The sequence below is a fragment of the Limanda limanda genome, chromosome 17 (genome assembly GCF_963576545.1).
Source record: "Limanda limanda chromosome 17, fLimLim1.1, whole genome shotgun sequence".
Lineage (NCBI taxonomy): Eukaryota > Metazoa > Chordata > Actinopteri > Pleuronectiformes > Pleuronectidae > Limanda > Limanda limanda.
This window is the reverse complement of record NC_083652.1, coordinates 18,636,645-18,658,086: the sequence shown is the minus strand read 5'-3', so window position 1 is coordinate 18,658,086 and position 21,442 is coordinate 18,636,645. Positions and strand designations below refer to the sequence as shown.

Genomic DNA, 21,442 nt, shown 5'->3' with positions numbered 1-21,442 from the left:
AACAACTGGAAAATTTGATGTTTCAGTTGTGGTTTGACATTTGTTTTACCTGCTTGTATGTCCCTCCTGGCTTTCCGTAGGTGAGTCATCTGGTTCCTGGTGGGTCAAAGTCCACTGAGCGGCTGTCACCTTCACGATCCTCCGCAATGACAGCCAGGAACATCTCCCGCTTCTGGGAGTGGGGGAGGAAGATCATCTGCGTGGGCAGGAACTACGCGGACCACGCCAAGGAGCTGAAGAACGCGATCCCCACGGAGCCCATCCTGTTCCTGAAGCCGCCGTCCGCATACGTCACCGAGGGCTCCCCGATCCTGGTGCCCCGGTACTCCAGCGACCTGCACCATGAGGTGGAGCTGGGGGTGGTGATCGGGAAGGGGGGCACGGCCATCCCGCAGGCCGCCGCCATGGAGCACGTCGCCGGCTACGCGCTGTGCTTGGACATGACAGCCCGGGACGTCCAGGACGTGTGCAAGTCCAAGGGTCTTCCCTGGACCCGGGCCAAAGCCTTCAACACCTCCTGCCCCGTCAGCGAGTTCATCCCCAAGGAGCGCATCCCCGACCCGGGCAACGTCACGCTGTGGCTGAAGGTGAACGAGCAGCTGCGGCAGAACGGCTGCACGTCCCAGATGATCTTCTCCATCCCCTTCCTCATCAGCTACATCAGCGACTTCATCACCCTGGAGGAGGGGGACCTCATCCTCACCGGGACCCCCAAGGGAGTGTCCGCCGTGCAGGAGCATGACGTGCTTCAGGCCGGGATCGAGGACGTGGTCACCATGAGCTTCAGAGTTGACAGACCAGAGAAGTAGTGACAGCTGTCAAGAGGATACTTTCATAATCAAACTAATTTTCACACATCTGTTCAGTGTCCGTGTGTACCAGCAGGGGGCAGTGCAGTGCCACACAAGAGACCACCTCTCTGATCGACCCACACAGTCTGTGGATAAATCTCATGCTGCCATGTTCAGAGTTTGAACGGATAATCTCAGCAACATCTGAGCACTTGATGATGATGATGATGATCTGTTTCACTGTGTTGTTCTGTATCTTTTACATACACCAAACAGAAAATCATTCATCAAACACCATCTTTGTCTTCGATCTCCTCTCTTAGAATTTGTACTCAAATCAAAGATGCAATCATATTTTGATAAAAACTGTTCTTGAAAATAAAGGGTAGACATACGTTTGTCTGCAGAAAAAACCCATATATATATACCTGCATTCTTTATTGCTTTAGCTGGTAAATATGAGGCTAGTATAACCACTTCATAAACAGCTGGAAGTCTGAATCTATAGTATTGAATGAGAAGTTCTGTATTAATCTATATATATGCAAAGTGACAAGTAACTGCAGCTTTAAGATAAATGTAATGGAGTAAAAAGTATAATATTTCCCTCTGATGTGTCATGGAATCGAAATATTAAGTTACAGACAATGGAAAAAGTTGGTGTTGAAGGACAAGTGCAAAAAGTGTGTTTTTCCCTGTGAAATGTCGAGTAAAGATTTGAAATCAACTTAAATAAGGACGCTTACCTACAACTACCACTGAATTACAGTAAATACAGTACGTGAGAAAGTACTTAGTACTCGGTAAAATTCCACACAAGCAATATATTTATATACTTGAAGATGGAGCTGACAAAAAAAATGACAGTCATATCCATAATTTTAGATGTAAGTTAAAATTAAGATTAGAATGATAATAGTACTAATTTGTGGCTTTCACTGACGGCTTTACTGTATTTTTCTGGCTTGTATATCTCTGATAAAATCCCTCTAACACTGCAGTTTATTTCCCGCTGTCACTTTAAACAGCACAATCTGAATTAATGTGGTGTATTAGAGGTTAAACAGTTTATCCCAGCAGAGTTCAAGTTGAGCAAATAGTTGTATCAGTGAGGAAGCTCGTGGGACTGATGGTTTGGCAGCGTCCACCTGCGGTTCCTGTTTCTTTTGGAACACTTTGTGCTGCTTGTCGGATTAGCTGAGATGTGTTTTCCTCCCCAAGTCCGATGGAGTCACTTTCAAACAGGGATATATTTATAACTGGATCGCAGTGAAACGTGTCAGTCCGTCAGTAAAAAGAAAATGTTATGAGTTGTGTTAATGGTCCAGTTCGTCCGGTATATTTTGGGCTTTCGGCCTTTGTGCCTTCACCATAACCGCGTTCTTCCAGGACTGTTTAACATCTGTTCCAGGTTCAATTACAATTCTCCCACCGGCTTCCTTGTTTTTTAAGATCAATCAGATTCCCCGTCAACCTGTCCCAGGCCGGTCTGCTGAAACCTGAGTCAGTGTACATCATCTCCCCACACCTGCAGGGCACGTTATCTCCCAGGCTCACACCTTACCCCAACCCCAACCCTCAGGGGACTCCAGGTCCTACACGTCCATCATTAGAACAGCTATGACAGATTCAATTACATTTAGGATCTGAGAAAGGTAGTTGTGACCTTTCTTTCCTCCCAAGCATATTAGAGCAGAGTTGGAGCAGTGTAGGGCATGGCCTGTGCTCACAGGTGTTGTCTTTTATGAGATATGAATCATACTATTCATTGTCCCCGTGTGACTGAAGGTATTACACCCTTACAGATTTTAACAATGCCTTCAAAGCCGGAGCTCAGCTCTGGTTTAGCGTTCACCACGTGAAACGGTATGTTGTCATCGAGCAGGAGCCTTAGAAGGTGTATTTGACGCTCTCAAAGCAGTGGGGATTAGGTAAAGACCACAGTCACACACACACACACACACACACACGCACACAATGATGTCATTCATGACATGAAATCAAGCCAGGTGGTAACTGAGCCAAACACTGGAGACTGGAGGGAATCCTCTTGTAGACAAAGTAGAAAGTTCCACCACACCCTAATATTTCAGAAATAGGTGTAGATATAATGGATTTTCCTTCACCAGCAGCAAGGATCAAACGATGCTTCTCCGTCCGTCCACCTCCTTGATCCACACTGAAATATCTCCACAACTATTGGATGGATTGGCACAAAATCTTTGGATTTGAGGTGACAACATTTTGACTCCCCTGGTTTTTAGTGTGGCCCTCAGGAGGAATTTTAGTCTCATCATTGGTAATATTTTAAGGTGAAAACTTTAGTTTGTCCAATACTTGGGTTTATGAAATACCTGCGAGCGCCAACATGATACACTTTGAGGTTATCCATTATTAGTCCCACTATGGGGGGGATTTGCCATGTTACAGGAGTAATAAGGGTAAAGTAAAAATAGAAACATGAGTAGAAATGTAATAAAGTAACGCTACTCAGAAGGGTGCATACATCCTCCAAGGCCCAACAGCCCTTTTAAATACGATGAAGCTTCACCAACTCTTACACAGTCATTGGTATCAGTTCGGTAAATGAGCCAGATCAACATTCATGAATTATCCTTAGACAAACTGTGAAAATGTTGAAAATGTTAACTTATGTAAACTAAGTTTCGTGTTCCTGCAATCTTGCTTAGAAACAAACAAACAAACAAATGCAAAGGGGTGAACACAACCTCCTTGGCAGAATAAGACAGCTAATCCAAACAAGGAAACAACCAAAATGAGCTCTGCACTGTCTAAAATGAAGTGGATGTACAGTACAGTCCTAGAATTCGGTGCATGTGGTGCACTGCTATACCTGCACATGCATTTTATTAGCATTACTTTGATATGTGTCTGCTGTAGGCCTCCAAAGCATCTGGATGCAAGAAGATTCCAACATTACATCTGCTGCATGTGAGGGCAGAGAGTTGCAGAGATAGACTTTAAAACGACAGGTCGGGATACACACATGCTACACTTGAAGGTGAGGCTTGTTTCACACCAACTGTGACACGCCACATGTGACATATTACCACAGACGTGTTAAAACATCTGTTTGTAGCCGTCAGTCCGTCAGTGAGTTTATTGCAGAGGAATCTATCATGTCAGAGGTGAATGGGTCAAATCTCCTGCAGGTTCCCAAGGAACAGCTTGAACATGAATACAGGCTCGAACATGTGAACACTGTTCAAATGGAGTCTCAGGGGAAGTTGGTTGTGTTGGGCTTAAGTCAGACTTTATCTAAAGTAGACAAACATATAGTAAATATAAAATGCACAAACTTTTGCATTTACTTTTTTGGAATGCATTGAAGCACTCTCCATGTTTAATAATGTGTGTGTGTGTGTGTGTGTGTGTGTGTGTGTGCGTGTGTTTGTACTCGCTTTGGTTACCTCTTCAGGACCAGGACAGTATAAACACTTGTCTTGTCAGGACCAGTAGATCCTAAGGGGACCAAAGCCTGTTCCGAACGAGCCCAAATGTAATTTCTGAGGTCTTCTGTGTGAGTTTGTGTGCGTGTGTGCGTGCGTGTGTGCGTGTCTTCAGAAAATGACCTTTTGGAATGGGGTGCCTCACTTTGTGTGCAGCACTGTATGTCACGAGGCGGTGCACATGCCACCATCGGAGGGACTGAGTCAGAGTGGATGCATATGACATATCACATCAGGAAAGACGTGCACCACATGGCCACGAAACTGATCTCATTTCACTTTTTGGAAAGTCAAAGCAACGACTGCACGCGTCTGCACTGGATACGTCTCTTCTTCTGTTCATGTGTCCCAATTCATCGGCATGTTTTGACTGGTTCGAACAATTACAATGCGTTCAATGATCCAGTTTCTTCCACTGAATGAATACGTGCGTGTTTGGGGTATTTGTAAAGCTAAAGCCTCACAGAAAATCAAGAAGTTTAGTTGGGTAAGCCATGAAGCCGTGATCTATTCTTGTGGGATAATGAATGGGATCTTTGGAAAATGAAAAGAAACCATGCATGACGGCCACGTGCAAGCTCCTTTCTTTCAGAGTGATTAACTGCACGTTGCGTGTTAACATTATGCTTTAAGACGCAGGTGGAAAACAAAGTGGTCAGGGTACCATGGAGCATAATATAAGTGTAATAACTAAGGACAGCGTTTGATTTGAGCATATTTCTTCCACGAGTGTGTCCAGGAGAGTTGTATTTTTGCAGCATTATTCCTTCCATCCATTTGGCAGCAGTGTCTCAGACTTCACCAACGTGAGCATCTCTATAAACTCAAGTTTTCCAATCAAGGCCCAATGAGCAGAACACAGCCGGTGCATTGTCGAATACAATGGCAACAGTGGTATGTGCTGAAACGTGTCCAGAAAAACGATGTTGTAAAATCCTATTGTCAAACAATCTTAATCCCATACTTCCCATAAAAAGTTCCTCAATTTATGTTGAGCTACCATGATCATTCGAAAATCTCCCAACCCCGAAATTACTCTCTCATCAATTAAAGCTCAGGACTCAGCAGTCACAGTTTAACAAGATGCTCCGAGGCCCAAACCACAGAGGAGAGGGGGAAAAAATCCCTGAGCATTTCTTCCTTGAATCGAAGGAGACTGCGGTACGGGTGGAAAATGTGTGGAGGCCTCGGTATGAACCGTCTTCATTTGTGGCTGCTCCATGGGAAACCACTTTTACACTCTAATCCTTACTTTTCTATCTGCTGCGCAAAAAAATCATCCCCCCTTTTCCTTCAGCGCAAAGTGGTTCATCCTTCCCTCAGAGTGTTTCTAATTAGCCTGACATGTGCCCATTATTCCCCAAATAAGAATCACCACACAAAATATACATCCTTCCATCCATCACGCCATATCTCAGACAGTCACAGCGGCCTGTAGTAACTCAGTCCATACCGGACGATTTTCTGTTCATGCTAACAAATCCACAATGGTACGAGTCGATGGCATGCACTGAATTGTGGGCGTTAGTCCTTGGGAGCTTCCGAGCAAAACAAATCGCTGCTCCCATGAGAACGGAGGAGCTACGAACCTTTAGTTTATTGTCTTTGAGTTGTTTTGGAGCAATTCTAACCAAGATGCCTTTGTCTTTTTATATGCACCCATTAACTTTTGGAGTGGATTCTTTTACACGGGAAGACCAAGGAATTTTTATTTCTCTCTCTTTAACATTGTGAGAATTTTTTGCGAATTTCTCAAGAAACAATGCAGAGAGCTTGATGAAAAACTAAATTATCAGGGGACTGGTATCTAGGAGCAATTTAATGTTACTTGAATGAATTGTTGGGGAGGTATGTGATCTATGCTCTCATATTTTAGTTATTAAATATATTAAAGTTTTTTCATGTGTTTTATTCTGCAGAGTTGAATTTCACAATAAACGTATTAAGACAAGTTTAAAGACATTCAGGTTCTGTTTTTTTAGTTGTATTTTAAAGTCCTGGAACGTCAACACCCCTGTACTTTAGAATCATGTATTTTGTGAATTACTGTACACCTAAAATATTGTCGACAGAGTCATAAAACACGACTAAATGCTGGTGGTGTCCACGGATTCCTGTGGCAACCACAAGTGGAGGCTGGCTGCTCATGAGCTCATATGTGCAAACACAGACCAGAGCCAATATTTTCAGACTTGTTTGCTCAGATCAAGTTATAGTTCAGTGAACGTGCAGTAGATCTTCACGTTCCACTCTTAGGGCATGTATTATCAATCATTCCTCCGTTTTTCTTGCCCGTTCTTTCATTCCCCTAAGTTGGATTTCTCACATCATTACCAGTGTTAAGTGACAACGGTGGATTATGTTGAATCTCCTGCTGATTTAATGAATGTGGTCCTGCAAATACTGTCACTAACATCTTTGCCAGGTGTTGGGCTGGCACAGCGCAGAAGAAAAAAATCAGTGTGACTGGTAATACAGAGTAATAAAAGTTGGCACAGATGAAGTGAGCCGAGCACATTTAGATTTTAGTGAGGCCCACTAAAAACTACTGCCAGACCTATAAAAAATAGAGGGGATATGACTTAAATACTGAGTGGAATTAAAGGAGGCGAGGTGTATGGAGAGAGCCAGAGCCCTGGGTGTGTGTGTGTGTGCGTATGTGTGTGTCTATGTGTGTGTGTGTGTGTGTGTGTGTGTGTGTGTGTGTGTGTGTGTGTGTGTGTGTGTGTGTGTGTGTGTGTGTGTGTGTGTGTGTGTGTGTGTGTGTGCATGCAAACTAGCACAAATAAGGACAGCAGCATGCTATTTTTACACTCACGAACCACTCAGCTTTCCATAAACAAAGCTCAGTCTTAATCGATTTGATTGACATTTTTTGGTTTTAATCATCGGTTGCAAGCACAGGTTTCTCCTTTTTCCACGCATTGTTATGAGAACATCTGCATTTCAGTCAGTCGGAGCATATTTCAGTTCTTAAGTGGCTTCCTTTTTTGGTCGTTCCACCCAAACAGATGCTTTTTTTTTCTCTTCTTCTTCCATACGGCACAATACACCATGAAAGAGAAGAGCTCTGCTGCTAATTCTGAGCCCGGAGAGGAAAGAGGGGGCTTTTCTGGGTGAGCTGACATGTCTCATAATTAAAGGCCAGGGCGCACGCAGACCTCAGACGGTACATGTGGCCTCACTGTGTGGAGGTGGCGAGAGGAGACGCAGTGAGAGAGAAACTGACGAGATGGAGGAAAGAGTGGGATTTCTCTCCGGTGACGGTGGAGGAGAATAAAGTTAGATCTTCATGTGAGAGAGCTATAAGGTTAAAGACAAAAAAGATATTGTAATATAGTGTGATCTAAACTGCTGTTTACAATAACCAGCCCTCCAGACGTTTTAAAGAGCCAGCGTGTCTATCGGCAGAAATGAAATATAACAATCCTAAATATGTTTTTTCATTAGTATGTATTCACCGAAGACTAAGAATCATTGTGTATTCTTGAACTTTTGAGCCTTTATGTCTACATTAGGAGCAGGTCCTCTTCCCGAGGGTCCGCTTTATTCACCGTCATGTTTTCAAACCAAACACTTCTTTACATACATGATGTCAGTCTAACAGGCGGAAGCTAAAGTTGCATGTCGCCATGAAAAAGTTAACATCATCACAATTTGATGATCTATGTAGAGGAAAAGGAGAATAAAGTTCTTCTTTTCTACCTCTTATAAATCTACATTTTTGGCATTTTGGCATTTATTTTAATAGATACAGTGAAGGAGAGACAGGAAACAGATTGAGAACGAATAGGAGAGAGACTCTCAGTATATGTTCAAACTGTCTTAGAGTCGGACCAGTGACCTGCTGATGGAGGACGAGTCTCCACTTCCTTCCTCTACCCAGAAATGATGTGGAAATATCCAGGATATGAACGCTGCCATCTTGTGGTTTTGGACCCAGAGTCAGCACAGTAGTGATGGAGGCAAGGTAGCGCTGAATTTATAGCATCGGATATCAAATTAACACCAAACTCACCAGAAAAACCAGTTGACGGAATCTTGACGGATACTTTGACATTTCATTTTGGTCAATGTCCCTTCCACTAACATAGAAGAGTAATTCAACGTAGAGTAGTTATTAGATGTGCTAGGCTTTAGCACACTGGTGGTAGTAAGGTCACAAATAGGCGTTCAATCTATTTCCTTCACCCTTACTATTGGTTGTGGATCTCTGTTCAGCTGGATTTGATATTTGGGTTTATTCTACAGGTTTTAAATTTGTAGCATTAGGAAACAAAAAAAGGATGACATCTTACAGTGTGACTGTCACATGAAATAAAACTTTACTTCACAACACAGAGAATCTGAGTCAGGATGAAAGTTTTATACCCCAATGTGGTTTGCATACTTTACATATCAAAAAAGCTTCAAAATAATAACAGATAGAAATAGAACAATTTATTGTAAGTGATAAACAGACTCATGTCCAAGGCAGTTGATGAAGTGGAAAAAACTACAAAAACCAATATCATGGAATCTGTGTATGTTTTGTTCTCTGATTATTGTTGTCATTTTTTATTTACAGATGAGGTATCACTGGTATATCTGCAAAATACAGAGGAAAATCATCACTATTAAGATATGTAGCATCCCTCAGGCCAACAGTTCATATAATGAAAATATAAATGCAGTAAAAAGAAATAGTGGTTTATTGTGAAGCGTGACATTTCTCTTTCCAATGTCCTGTCAATGAACACATATTCTCTCTTGCCTTGTCTGGTAATAAATACATTTCTGTCATTTAAAAAACTGTGACTGTTGCATTTCAAATCAACAGAAACTATAAATATCATCTTATTTAATAAACAAAACATAAAGCAAGTAAAAAAGGATTTCCAAGGCAATGTTTTTTGCTTTTCCTTTGGTAGCTATTTTTATCTTTTTAACTTTTGTACATTTAAATACAACCAAGAGAAATGGTTAAATAACTAAGCCATTAACTGTGTGTGTGTAACTTGCATATTGGCAGCACTGTGCGCACGTCATCTTCGACTCTACGACAAAACAGAGACATTTTTTTATGAGCGCTGCATGTCATGTTGATTCCACTGAGGCAGAATGAGCCAAGAAGAGTCCCAGTTTGTGGACGTTGTTTTCCTCTACATCGTACCTGAGAACGTTAGCCCTGAACAGTCCCTCCAAAAAGTAAGAGGCTGTCTATAATGCGTCCTCCTGTGTTAGTCCCACCCAAAGTCTTGTCCGCTTATCTGGTAGAAGTGCTGGTTGAAGGGCCGGTAGAAGTCTCTCAGTCTCTGTAGGACCTCGGAGGGAATCTGGGGATGGGGTCTGCCCTTTGACTTCCCAAGGCAGCGAGGTCTGCTGCTCCCCTCAGGCTTCTTCAAGCAGGGGAAACCTTTGGTCTGGTTGAAGTAGAAGTGTTTGTCTGAAACAACCCTTTTCAGACCCAGGAAGTCTTGCACCCTGCCCATCTCCCCGGCCGGGTCGCTAACCAACCGCTCACCACTGACAAACAGAAAATGAGACAGGGGGAAGTGCTGCAGCCAGTTCTCCAGATGCTTGGCGTAGAGGCCGATGCGCACGGCGCTCCACGTGGTGTCAATCAGACCTGTGGAGGAGTTCTTCAAGGCCAGGCTCTGGAAGGATGGGAGGCCTGGGTTCTTGGACAGTGTCTGGGTGTAGTCAGACACCGCCCGGGTCACAGGATCCCTGACCACCACAATGAGCTTGGTTTGGCAGTTCATGGTGCAGACACGGCCAGGAGCCTCCTTTGTGACAAAGTAGCTGGGGGTTTTCTCCAAGGTGATCTGTCCGTCCAGTGTCCGAGGCATCAGGTTCCTAAACGGAAAGAAATAGCTGGTCAGACGCCACCAAATCTGATTCATCTCTTAAAAACAAAAGTGAAAACTGTTAGTTCTCTCTGTGTGCATCACCAAGTGATTAATTCTTAATATATAAATATTGATCAGTTCAGTTTTACAAAGACACATTTTCTTCATCACATAATTACACAGTTGGTCTAAAATGCACCAAAGGGAATACACTAGATTTCAGCTTTTTTTATAAACAACTTTTTAAATACAGGAGCAGCGACATCAAATCCAAACTCATTTAATCACACATTGACTTTGGTGAAAATAAAAATCAAGCGACAATGTAAACACATCATATACACTATACATTAAAGCACCCCAAAGTCTGCCGTGATTAAAGCTTGGAGCGCTGTTCTGTGTTTATGCACGAGGGCCCCAGACCGGCCCTCAGAGCCTCAGTGTATGAGGCCTGCACAACAGCACCATCCACTCACTACAGGCCCGATGAGTCAAAACCACAAAGCCTCAAGAACCACTTAACAGCAATTTCCTACAGATTTCCAACCCCCCATTCATCTTGCAAGATCAGTCCCAAACACACACTCACTCACACACACACACACCCACACAAACCTCCCCTACGGGCTCCTCCTGCAAGGACCCAAACAAAATCAGCAGGAAGTGCGACCAGGATGACAAGCTGCCGAGCTCAGCTAGTGTGTTTAACACATGCCTGCAATAAGGAGAGATGCTCGGCAAGATATGCCAATGTAAATCAGTTATGGAAGTTTTTGTTTTTCTATAAAACAGAGATACGTTTTACACAATAATCCAGGAGACTGTTAATCACTAATCCACTGAATTATCGTATGTTTCTCAGTTTCTTGAGCTGTTTTCAAAAATAACTGTGGAAAATGGCTTTTGCAGCAGAAGATTGGCCCTTATCGACAAAAGCTCTCCAATCTCGTCTTTCTAACTTGACATCTTCCTGAGCTTCTTCTATGTGCATTGCTCCTCTTTTTCATCTTCTTCTGATACATTTGTATTCCTTCAGTTTTGTGTGACATGCTAGAAAAGTCAACAACATGTCGACCTGAACGCTGCTTCGGGCAGCTTAGGTTTCTTCTCTACTTTACAAACATCTGCGTGCACTAAGGCTGTGAGAATCTTTTTTCTCATGGCTTCAACAGCATCTCCTCACAGTTCAGAGGAGCTGTCCTCCATGTTACACACACGGTCTTCGTTCAGGACTATCCAGCCAACAGGCATCGTGGGTATCATATCCTGGAGACACGGCATGTGTCTCATTTGTCTATGCTGGACACAGATGGACTGCATGAGGCGGGCTCGTGGTGGGTCCAGTATTTTTGCATGACACACGCAAGATGAGCAATGTTACAAAGAGCAAATGAATTGCCTGTAGTTAATTCACTCAACACATCTTATACTGTGTGTTACTGGAAACAGAGATCTTTCATGTGGCTTAATAGAAAACAAACATGGGGCCTCTGTGCTTTATTTGTTTCAGATTTGAAGTCACTGACAAGAGGCCTTTCAGGAGTGTAGATGACTGATGGACGCGGAGAAGAAATGTATTTCATTTTTGTCAGTTATTGGTTAGCTCATATCAGTGATTAATAAGAGGCAGTATTCATAAAATCCAACGGGCTCATTGTTTGCAAGTCGCTACAAAAATAACAGCTGGCAACAGAAATGTTTTTCAACTCAGGAAACTATAATTAGCTAAGAAACAAATATAAACCCAGCTGTATGCAGAACAATTGGTGGACATCATTTTGATTTTTCATTTCAAGTTTAAAGACATGACTTGAGAGATAGACACTAGAATATTTATTAAGACAATAAATCAGTCAATTATTAGAAATCCTTGTGGTTTTCCCTTCACGTGTCATATTGTTGCTTTATAGTTCAACATCGCTGAACTTCATTTTAAATTCTTGTGGACATCTGACATTTTGGGAAACGAACATAACCTGTTCACTTTCTTTAGACTAGGACGAGGAGATGAATAATTATCAATGAATCTCAATGAAGCTTTGAGTTTCAACTCTTTCCTCAAAGTTAAGCCATTTTGACCCCACTCCCCATTAAATGATACTCATAATAAGAATCATTATTATCCAATTACAGTTGGTGCAAATGGCCTCTCCCTGTCTGTCTGTCCTCTGTTTATCTGTGTCTGATCAATATGTCTGTCTCTATATGATGGATTCTTCAACATATGTTGGTGTGTGTGTGTTTGTGTGTGCGTGTGTGTGTGTATTTGTGCACACAGGCGACACATTAACACATACAAGCACAGAGGTGTCAGTGTCAGTTAATGAGAAACTGGGCACTCATCTTCCTCCCTGCCCCCCTCCTCTCTCGTCCAAAGTCTTGGATTTGTCCTTCACTCCTTCACATAAGTGTCACTTCAGTAATTGACCAGAAGTTGTCTGTTCAATTCTCATGAATAGTTAATGAATTGTGGCCTCTGCCCCCCCCCACCACTCTCCTCGGGTCCCTATCTCCCTCATCACAATCTGTCTCATTATCAGAGAATCAATAAAAGCCATTTTCTATCATAAATCTACCTGTGTACATGGTGTCAGGAGAAACTGTAAACATTTCAGGGATGATTCATCTCTTGTCAATGTTCTCATACATGTAAATTTATTCTCATGCTTTATACAAACACACCTCGTTCACTCAGCATCAGGAAATATGCATTTGAAACTACTGTTGTTTGCACATGAACGTGTAACAATGTAAGTTATACAGCAGTATTTTAGCCTCTGTGTTATTACATTTGTAAATTTACTCGCTAACTTATGCTAACGTGTTGTTGAATTTGGGCTTGACTTTCTCTTTTTGTCAGAATAAACAGAGTTCACCTCCAAAGATGTTCATGGCCCTAGGCCCTTTTCATCAAATCACAATGCAGAGAGTAAATCTGGACACAAAGATGTTTTCTACTAAGTGCAGCCCTGGAAAGCCTTGCTGACAAACCACATTAATCTGGAACTCCCTGCTGTTAAAAGGATGTCGAGCTTTTCCTCCCTGAAGTGTTGCAGCACTGATTAATCTACAGATATGTTCTCTGCAGTCTGGGTCAGACGATTAAATACTAACGACGGCAACAAGGATGTGGCCAAGAGACTTCCTGTCCCCCCCTGAGATTATGGGTTCTCCCGCTGATGTGCTGCAGCTACATCCCTTTCAGTGCCCTAACAAAGGGCATTGTGCACAGATATTAAAGCTGATGTTTAGATCAAAAAAGATCCTCAAAATCCAATTATCAATTCATTTTCTCAAACAGAATAGATCTAAAATTCATTGGATCGCAGTCATTTACTGAAACATCTGAGCTGAATGCTGATTTTTCGAGGCATGATAACAATCTGACAGGCATCTCCATGCCCAAACGCTTTCTTAACTGAGACCCAATTAAAGTGGTGGAGGAAAAAATTAAGGCTGTAAAAACGGGAAGTGAACAACAATCTGGGGGAAAACACTTCCCAGCAGCGCTGCTATGATCCGACTGTGACAGGAGGAGCCTGCGGGTCACGGACGCCCCATCAGGATTAATGTGGGAACCTCAATTTATGCCAGGATATAGCATATGCTGCTGTTCCCCTCGGACCAGAAAAACAACAGCAACACAACAAATGAAATGCTGTGAGCTCAACAAACAGCACATAAACAAACGGTGTGGAGGATGAGTTTGACGTTGTGGGAAAGGAACTCATAAGTTTTCTTGACTGTAGTTAGATGAGAAGCTTGACACCACTCAGTACATATCTGACTAGCTTGTAGCTGCTTTGTTTAGCTTAGCATACAGACCTGGAAACCTTACCTGGCTCGACCCAAAGGAAACTAAATAGGAGAAACTTGTAAACCTTGACTCATTCTCTCGCATCTGTTTTCAGTACAAAACCAAAGAGTAAAGGTGATAAATTGCAGCTTTGTGTCAGATTTCTTGGCAGAGAGATTCAATATCTAGAGTTATCCACTGGTTACCTGGTAAACCAAAAGTTATATTTATGGCTGAACTACTTGTGTTAACTTTCAGTCAGGCTATCTGTTGCACCAGTTTCAAGTCTTTATGGTGAATGGCAACTTTCAGTAGCTTCAGATTTAATGGACGTAAGAGTAGGGAAACCCCCCAACCCCCCAAAGCCCCAATAAGCACATGATACAAAACCACTTTATTAGAATCTTCTAACCACTCTTTTAAAGATTTTAAACAAAGTGCATTTACTGTTCGTGGACATAAATAAAAGTACAATATTAAAGAGTGCAACCCCTAGCACCATCCCATCGTCATCAAATGTGTAACGTATACATTTAGATGTTATAGCTCCAACCAAAACTTTTAAATAATGAAGCAGAATAGGGGCATTGGGTCTCTTTTAGGATTTTCCCACCATGATGTCATTGCAGTCTCATGTCGTAGCCAATCACAGATTTTAAGGAGGTTCTCATTAAACTGTCTTTGCCGTAGACTAACAAACGCCATTCTTGGGGCCGCCCTCTCAGCTCGAGGGCCCCAGACCATTCCTTGCTTTGTCTACCCTGTTGCAACGTCCCAGGGTGAGATAGCAAATAAATGTATCGGCAAAAATGTAAATCTGTTGCTTCCACTTTAACCTGAGTAGATTACACAAAGCTGAATATAAGCTTGCATTAACATGCCACTGATACTGTGAGTGTGAAAGTATCCAAGAACCTGAACACAGGAGAGGAGTCGTCATTGTTTGGGGAGCAGTAGGGGCGAGTGCCGCCATGCTGTCTATGTGTTCATTGTCTAAACAGAAACCTGATGCAAGTGACAAGGCCTCGCAGTGTCTGTCGAAGGGGAACTGAAACATAAATTCACAATGATAATGCCAAATGAAGCCCGAGGACGGGTTTACGACTGAAAAACAACTTATAAACACATTTTCACAATGTGTATCAAACTTTATATTTAAACACACACAACCAGACTTGATGCAGTGTGAGTCAGCGTCAGCCTGGAGGGGAATTTATGGCAGTTACACTATGACGTCAGAGAGACTGTTGCCACCCACAGATTATAAATACATTGTTATCAGCTGTTTCCCTTTCTATTAATTTCTAAACGGGACTCTAGTTAATGTGCAACCCTCCCTATGCAGAGACTACAGTGTTTAAATATACATCTGGGGTGGTTAACAGCATTATATAATTGCAATGAGTGGGAATATGTGTGGGTTTGTTTTGTGTGTGGGTGTGTGTGGGTGTTGCTAGCGCACATGTAGACTCTTACGTCACGTTGAGAACTTATAGGGTCGCAGGAGGGCTGGAGCCAATCGTTGGGCGAGAGGCGGGTGCACCCTGGGTGTGTCACAGGGCCACTTACAGAACCACACAAACTATTCACACTCGTATCCACACCTACGGTCAATTTGCCGGTTCCAATTAATCTAACTCCAAGCTCCACATTTTTGTAGGAGGAAGCCGGCGATGGGACGAACATGGGAACGTATCACAGAAAGACCAAGATCCAAACCACCGACGGTGATAACCACTGCGCCACCGTGTAGAATTTTTTCTTCTTGAATAATCGATGCTAGGTGCACAATTTGTGCCCATTTCTTGCACACCTATCGGCGTAATGCTAAACAGAACATTACGGTTGTGGCTCTTTTCGTCATTTAAGGTTATGAAAACCAGACTCATTCTTTTAAACCATGCAATTGTTGACTGTGCGATAAAACAACTGTTTTTTAAATTAAATTTAGGGATCATTGGATACGCCCGTCTGTTTTCAACTTTGTGTTTCTCTTTTCTGCAAAATGGCAACGCAGCTGAGCACAAATGCCAAGCATCTGAAACATTTCATCATTCACCATTATTTTCTTCACACAGCATTTTCCTCACGATAGCCAACTGCAGCACAACTCAATACGACACGACTCAAACCTCCCCACAATTTAACAGGCGCCCCAAAATAGACCACAATGCACCTCAAATTATTATAATTCTCACCATCTGGGGTACGAGTGTGGGGCCTTTTCAGATCTTGCACCACCACCCAGACCCAACTCTCGCCAAAACCACCACCTTTGAAACAAACTCTACAGCTCAACACTACAGACACCACTTCCTGGTCTGTTGCACTAATCAGCAGCTATCATTAACGGCCTCAGGGCTCGACACAGAATGAGGTGTCGGGGAAATCACCCTCACCGCGGAGGGCATTGCTCCGTGTGCGTTAGAGTAAACGTTTTGGCATTTCATCTTTCTGAAGATCCAGACTGAGATGATAAATACTTGACTCAGGCCTCATAGAAAAAAACTGTTGCTGTAGTTGTAGGATGATTTTAGTTGATTGATATAGCTTATTTTTAAAAAATGATATAAACAGCACATTAAGGACATAAAGCTAATGATTTTGTTCCATCTTTAATTAACAGTAAAGATCTGATATTACATATTTAATCAAGATGAATCCATATTCACCAAAGCAACGCATTATTAAAACCATCAACAAATATCTCCCGTTCAATACACATGCAGATTAAATACAATCAATTCTCTGCCATGCCTAATCAATGACTTTAAATATGTCTTAGATTTTCAATATGGCAAAAACAATGACATACAGACTGCAGAGATCTACTTGCAAAAAGGAGTTTATAGTTTATTAACTGTAACAGACAGTAAATGTATGTTATAATAGTTTTGGTATAGCCAGAGGTCAAAGGTCATTTGTTTTAAAATGCTGATATCGAAAAAAATCATGAGGATGTTTTCAAATTAGATAAAATGCCCAAACCAATTGAAAAAAAAAATAAATAAATAAAACTTTAGGACAAAAAAATGAACAATAGCTTAATTTTGTAGGATAAAACTGATCCAGCTAAAATAAGGTCCTAGTGACCTACTGTTGGTCATATTTACATAAATCTGTTTTTATAATGACCACTGTCAATTGCAGCACTGCCGTTATTTCTGCTTGACCTTGAGCTGCAGCCCATAAAGGATGTGTACGATATTTTTTATAGCTATCCGATCGGGCTTGGCCTTTGGTGTCAAGACAGTAAGTCAACCAATTGACAAGCTGTCAAAATATTGATGAGCCAAGGAGGTTTTCCTCAAATAGAAATGCATAAATGATCCATTCATAAATCAGACCAGTCACTTGGTTTCCAGCATCTTATTTTGGTTCTTGGATTCATTAACTGATCGTTTTTCTTCACAGTGAAATAACCACAGCTTGTTCCGCTACGAGACAACAAAAACAAATGTGTTTATTCTAACGACATCAAGATACAAGATACAAGGGGGAAAGAAGACTGAATTTACAGATTACTCATTCCAGGCCACCTCATGGTGACAAAGCCGTGACAATCAGAACCATTGTGCCACGGAAAGCTGAGGTTTTTCTGTTTTCCGTGGTGGCTCTCAAGTCCCATCTGAAACCCATCACTTCTACGAATTCCCCTTAAAACCATAAAACAACACAGAAAATCATTAAATCTTTGCTTAAATTTTTTGAATGCGCTATTTGTGGTTTTTCAATTCCAGTAATCTGCACATGCAAACGAGAGGATTGGGTGGAGAGACAGACGGGGTGGAGCGGAAAAGAGTAAAGAAAGAGAGGAATGAATGGATCACGATGGAAAACATACATGAATGATGTTTGTCGAAGTTTCTCTCAGGGGAGACGACTCTGGTGTAACAACACGTCTACGCTGCGACTTCTGTGAAGTATCTCCAACATGTGGATCACCCCTGGTGACATGCAATGGTTCAATCCAACATCTGCTCTCATCCAATCTGGAACAACTCTTTCTGATATAAAATGATGAACATATTTTTAGAGGCATGGCTGAAATGCATCGGTCAAGTCATCAACACACACACACACACACACACACACACACACACACACACACACACACACACACACACACACACACACACACACACACACACACACACACACACACACACACACACACACACACACACACACACACATCACTGCTCTCCTTCCTCTTCTCTGGGGGTCACTGCAGATGACAGGGAACAGTTTACCCAGTTCCTGAGATTCAGTGACAACAGGAGAATCGTCTTTCAGGCTCACGTTGCTGCTGCTTCTGTTGTTGAGTTAAACTCTTCAACCTGCACCTCGGCTTTCAGTTGAATTTACTTCTATTAAAATCTACTGCTATTAAACTGCAGTTTGTTGAACCACACACATAACAGATTGTGAAAGTTAACGTCCCCTGCAGTCACAGACGCCACAGCCACTTACAAAAGCTGATCATTGGGTTGAAATATTGAATGTACTGTATTTAGACCCTAATTTACCCTAAAAATATAGCTAATAGAGACATAGAGACATTTGTTCCTAGATGAGCTTCATCTTGAATGTAACTACTGAAAAATTTGACACCAGTTTCCGACAGTTTTGTTTTTGAATAAATGATTAGAACTAAACAATAAATGGATAAAATGAACTGGTAAGATAATTACTTTGATAACTGATGAAGGACGTTAGCTCATCTTAAAGCTTCTATCCTTCCGTTAGCTATACTGTCTATCATTTGAGGTTCTCCCCAGTGGCTGGAGTCAATCCCAGCAGATGTTGGACGAGAGGCACAGTACAACCCGGGATTGGTCACCACAGGGCTGAGCTCTACAGACAAACATCCACCCTCACTTTCTCCGTCATACAGGAGAGGGAACTGGATGTCTCTCGATTATGTGCTTAAACCAAACAGAACGAATGGTTAGGTGATATTGATCAATAATGAAAAGAATCATTACTCTCAGCCCGTGTTAGGATTGCCCTAACAATCACAGTCAGTATTGCTGCTGTGTCACAGCTCTAACAGCTTTAAGGCAGCAGTCAGGCTAATTAAAACACACAGAAACACACATAAAACATGCCCTGGAAACACCAGGTCTGCCACAGGTATTTCCACATAAAGACCTCCTCGCCGCTAAAGGAATAATAAGGGGAAGGGAAACTAGACAGCAGGGGTGGAAAATAAGGAATGAGAGAAATTTGTGAGAAATGAAATGGGACAGAATAATGTGGGAAGTGTAGAAAGACGGCGGATGAGAGGAGTGAAAAAAAACAAGGCGCTAGATAAGGGAGGGAAGTGCTAACCTGCATGTGGTGCGTGTGTGTTTTTGCTTGTTTGTGCGTGCAGAGAGGGGAAAAAAGAGAAGAGGCTTAACAGCATGCTAAAATTATCAATGGTGAAAGTGTTTCCATGTGTCCTTGTGTTCTCAGTTAAGCTCCAATAGGGTAAGGAAGACAGAAAACAAGAGAAGATTCAATTACACTTCAGTGTTTCAGCTACCAAAGAGCTTGTTAATCAGTGATGTTCATGCTGTCAAAGCTCAGTCTCTCCTCATGGCACCTTTACTCACAGGTCCAAAACTGAGCTCTGACACTGCTGATGAGTGTGTGATCTGCTCTGCTGAGATCTTCTTCAACAACATCTGGGGATGATCAGCTTCATCCACATACAAATCCTTCTTTAGGGCCTTGACTACACGCAAATGATAGCTCTGGTCCGCCTGGTCCCCCCAAAGCAGATGCTGCTGTCACTGTGAAAGTGGCAGATGAGCGTTTCATCTGTTTTTAGAACTGTAAAACTGGGACTCGCCGCCAAGGCCGTAACATCTTCAATGAGCTGCTTGTGTAATAGAGTAATATTAATCACTGTGATGTTTCATCCTATCCTCTTCTGCAGAACCATTGGAAACATGGTGAGAACGTGGACGTCATGTTGAAGTGTATAAATGGCGTTTATATGGATGACTGTCAAAGGTGATGAACCGCTCCTCTGGGACCTCACCAGCGTTTTGATCCACACACACAAGGAGAATATTGGCTGTTGCTGATCTGAATACATCAGCCGGTCAGTGTGTGGCTGTCCTGTCTATTGACTGGAGGCATCAGCACTTCTGCACATGCAGGTGAACGGATGTCAAGCTCACACTGACCCCTCAGCCGGACACCATACATCATCCTGCATCGACTGAGGTTGAAACTTGTCAGTTTCCTATTGCAAGCTTAAACTACATAAAAACAAACACACTGTATATGTGCAAATATATGCATAGTTAAATCGTTAACTGTTTTTCTAAGGTTGCAGTTTTTTACCATGAAAACGTGTAACAGGAGTTTGTTGCACTTCTTCCCGTCTCACACTGAAGAGATTGAATTACATCTGTAACATCTGGACATGACTAGTGGTATGCCTTTGTTTTAAAAAAACTAACTCAATATTTGTAATCTGATTAACATCATAACACGATAATATCATAATGACCTAACATATTTTCAGTTGACTATGCTTATTGAGACCAAAAGCGAAAGTTAAATAGTGATCGTCCCGGATCTATCTGACTTCTTACAGATGTAAAGTGAATATAGAGTCTAAAGTCCAAATAATCTAAGAGAAACTGAGAAATGCAAATATTATAGCCTACTGTTAATGACAGATCAACTCATATTTGCACTCTATAATCACTTTATGACTAAAAAAAATCGTATATATCCATTAGATGCGTAAAGTGGAAATTTTGAAGGTGTTTCCTACCTGTACCACTCCAGCCCTTTATCATAAAACCTGTCGAAGAAGTGTGGCTCAGAACCGACCGCTCTCACGTCCGGGTGGATGCGCAGAAACTCCAGCAGAGCTCGGGTCCCTCCTTTCTTCACGCCGATTATAATCGCCTGTGGGAACCTTTTGGTCTCGAAGGTGTTGGACACGGGGATGCGTCCCGCTGGCGCGTCCATCCCCGGTGCCTCCGCGGAGTCAGTGCGGTTCCGAGCTGGTCGTAGTTCGTCCAGAGCGTCATAGTCCCCGTCGACCCCCCGCTGGGTGTACAGGGTCCTCGGAGCCGAGTCGCACAATCCGGTGAGGCAGTAGAAGAAGTAGGTGAAGATCAGGACCATGGTGAAAAACACCGAGGCTTTGGACAGCGCCTTCCCAAAGTTGAACCTGACTCTGCCTCCACTACATCCCATGAGTTGATCTCCTGCTCGATGCCCAGGGGCCAAAACGGAGACAGCATGCTTCTCCTTCTTCCTACATTGATCGAATACTGTTGTATAAAAATTTATATCGCAGAACCTGTTGCGTAAAAGTGAGCCATCACATGGAAAAGCTCCTCTAAGCAGCGGATTCACACAGAGGATTTCTCAAAAAAGAATCTTCATAGTCTCTGTCTGGAAAAGTCTGGTGAGAATGAGTCTAATCCTGCTCGGTGGAGAAAGTTGTATCATTTAACATGACTCGTTTGTTTGCATAGACTTTGACAGTCTGCTGTATCTGAGCGCTCTGAGCCACTAATCCCTCATTCAAGGTTTCTC

At 42.4% G+C, this 21,442-nt stretch overlaps 2 protein-coding genes across 2 annotated transcripts; one reads left to right on the top strand and one right to left on the bottom strand.

Moving 5' to 3' along the window:
• Positions 1-81: 81 nt before the first annotated feature.
• On the top strand, positions 82-1,208 carry fahd1 (fumarylacetoacetate hydrolase domain containing 1). The gene has a single exon (XM_061090671.1). The coding sequence runs from the start codon at positions 147-149 to the stop codon at positions 807-809; it is 663 nt and encodes a 220-aa protein (XP_060946654.1). The 5' UTR covers positions 82-146; the 3' UTR covers positions 810-1,208.
• An 8,272-nt stretch (positions 1,209-9,480) lies between these two features.
• Positions 9,481-21,097, bottom strand: LOC133023598 (heparan sulfate glucosamine 3-O-sulfotransferase 6-like). The gene is made up of 2 exons (XM_061090667.1): positions 20,667-21,097; positions 9,481-10,099 (listed from the first exon to the last, which is right to left on the bottom strand). Exons 1-2 carry the CDS (start codon positions 21,095-21,097, stop codon positions 9,481-9,483), a joined length of 1,050 nt encoding a protein of 349 aa, XP_060946650.1.
• Between the last annotated feature and the right edge of the window lie 345 nt (positions 21,098-21,442).

What these genes read in the sequence shown, in the direction of transcription:
- LOC133023598 (XM_061090667.1), bottom strand. Translation starts at nt 21,097, where the DNA reads ATGGGATGTAGTGGAGGCAGAGTCAGGTTCAACTTTGGGAAGGCGCTG. An exon ending in AAAGGGCTGGAGTGGTACAG is followed by an intron (nt 10,100 to 20,666) that starts GTAGGAAACACC and finishes CTTTCCGTTTAG; the next exon opens with GAACCTGATGCCTCGGACAC.
- fahd1 (XM_061090671.1), top strand. Translation starts at nt 147, where the DNA reads ATGACAGCCAGGAACATCTCCCGCTTCTGGGAGTGGGGGAGGAAGATC.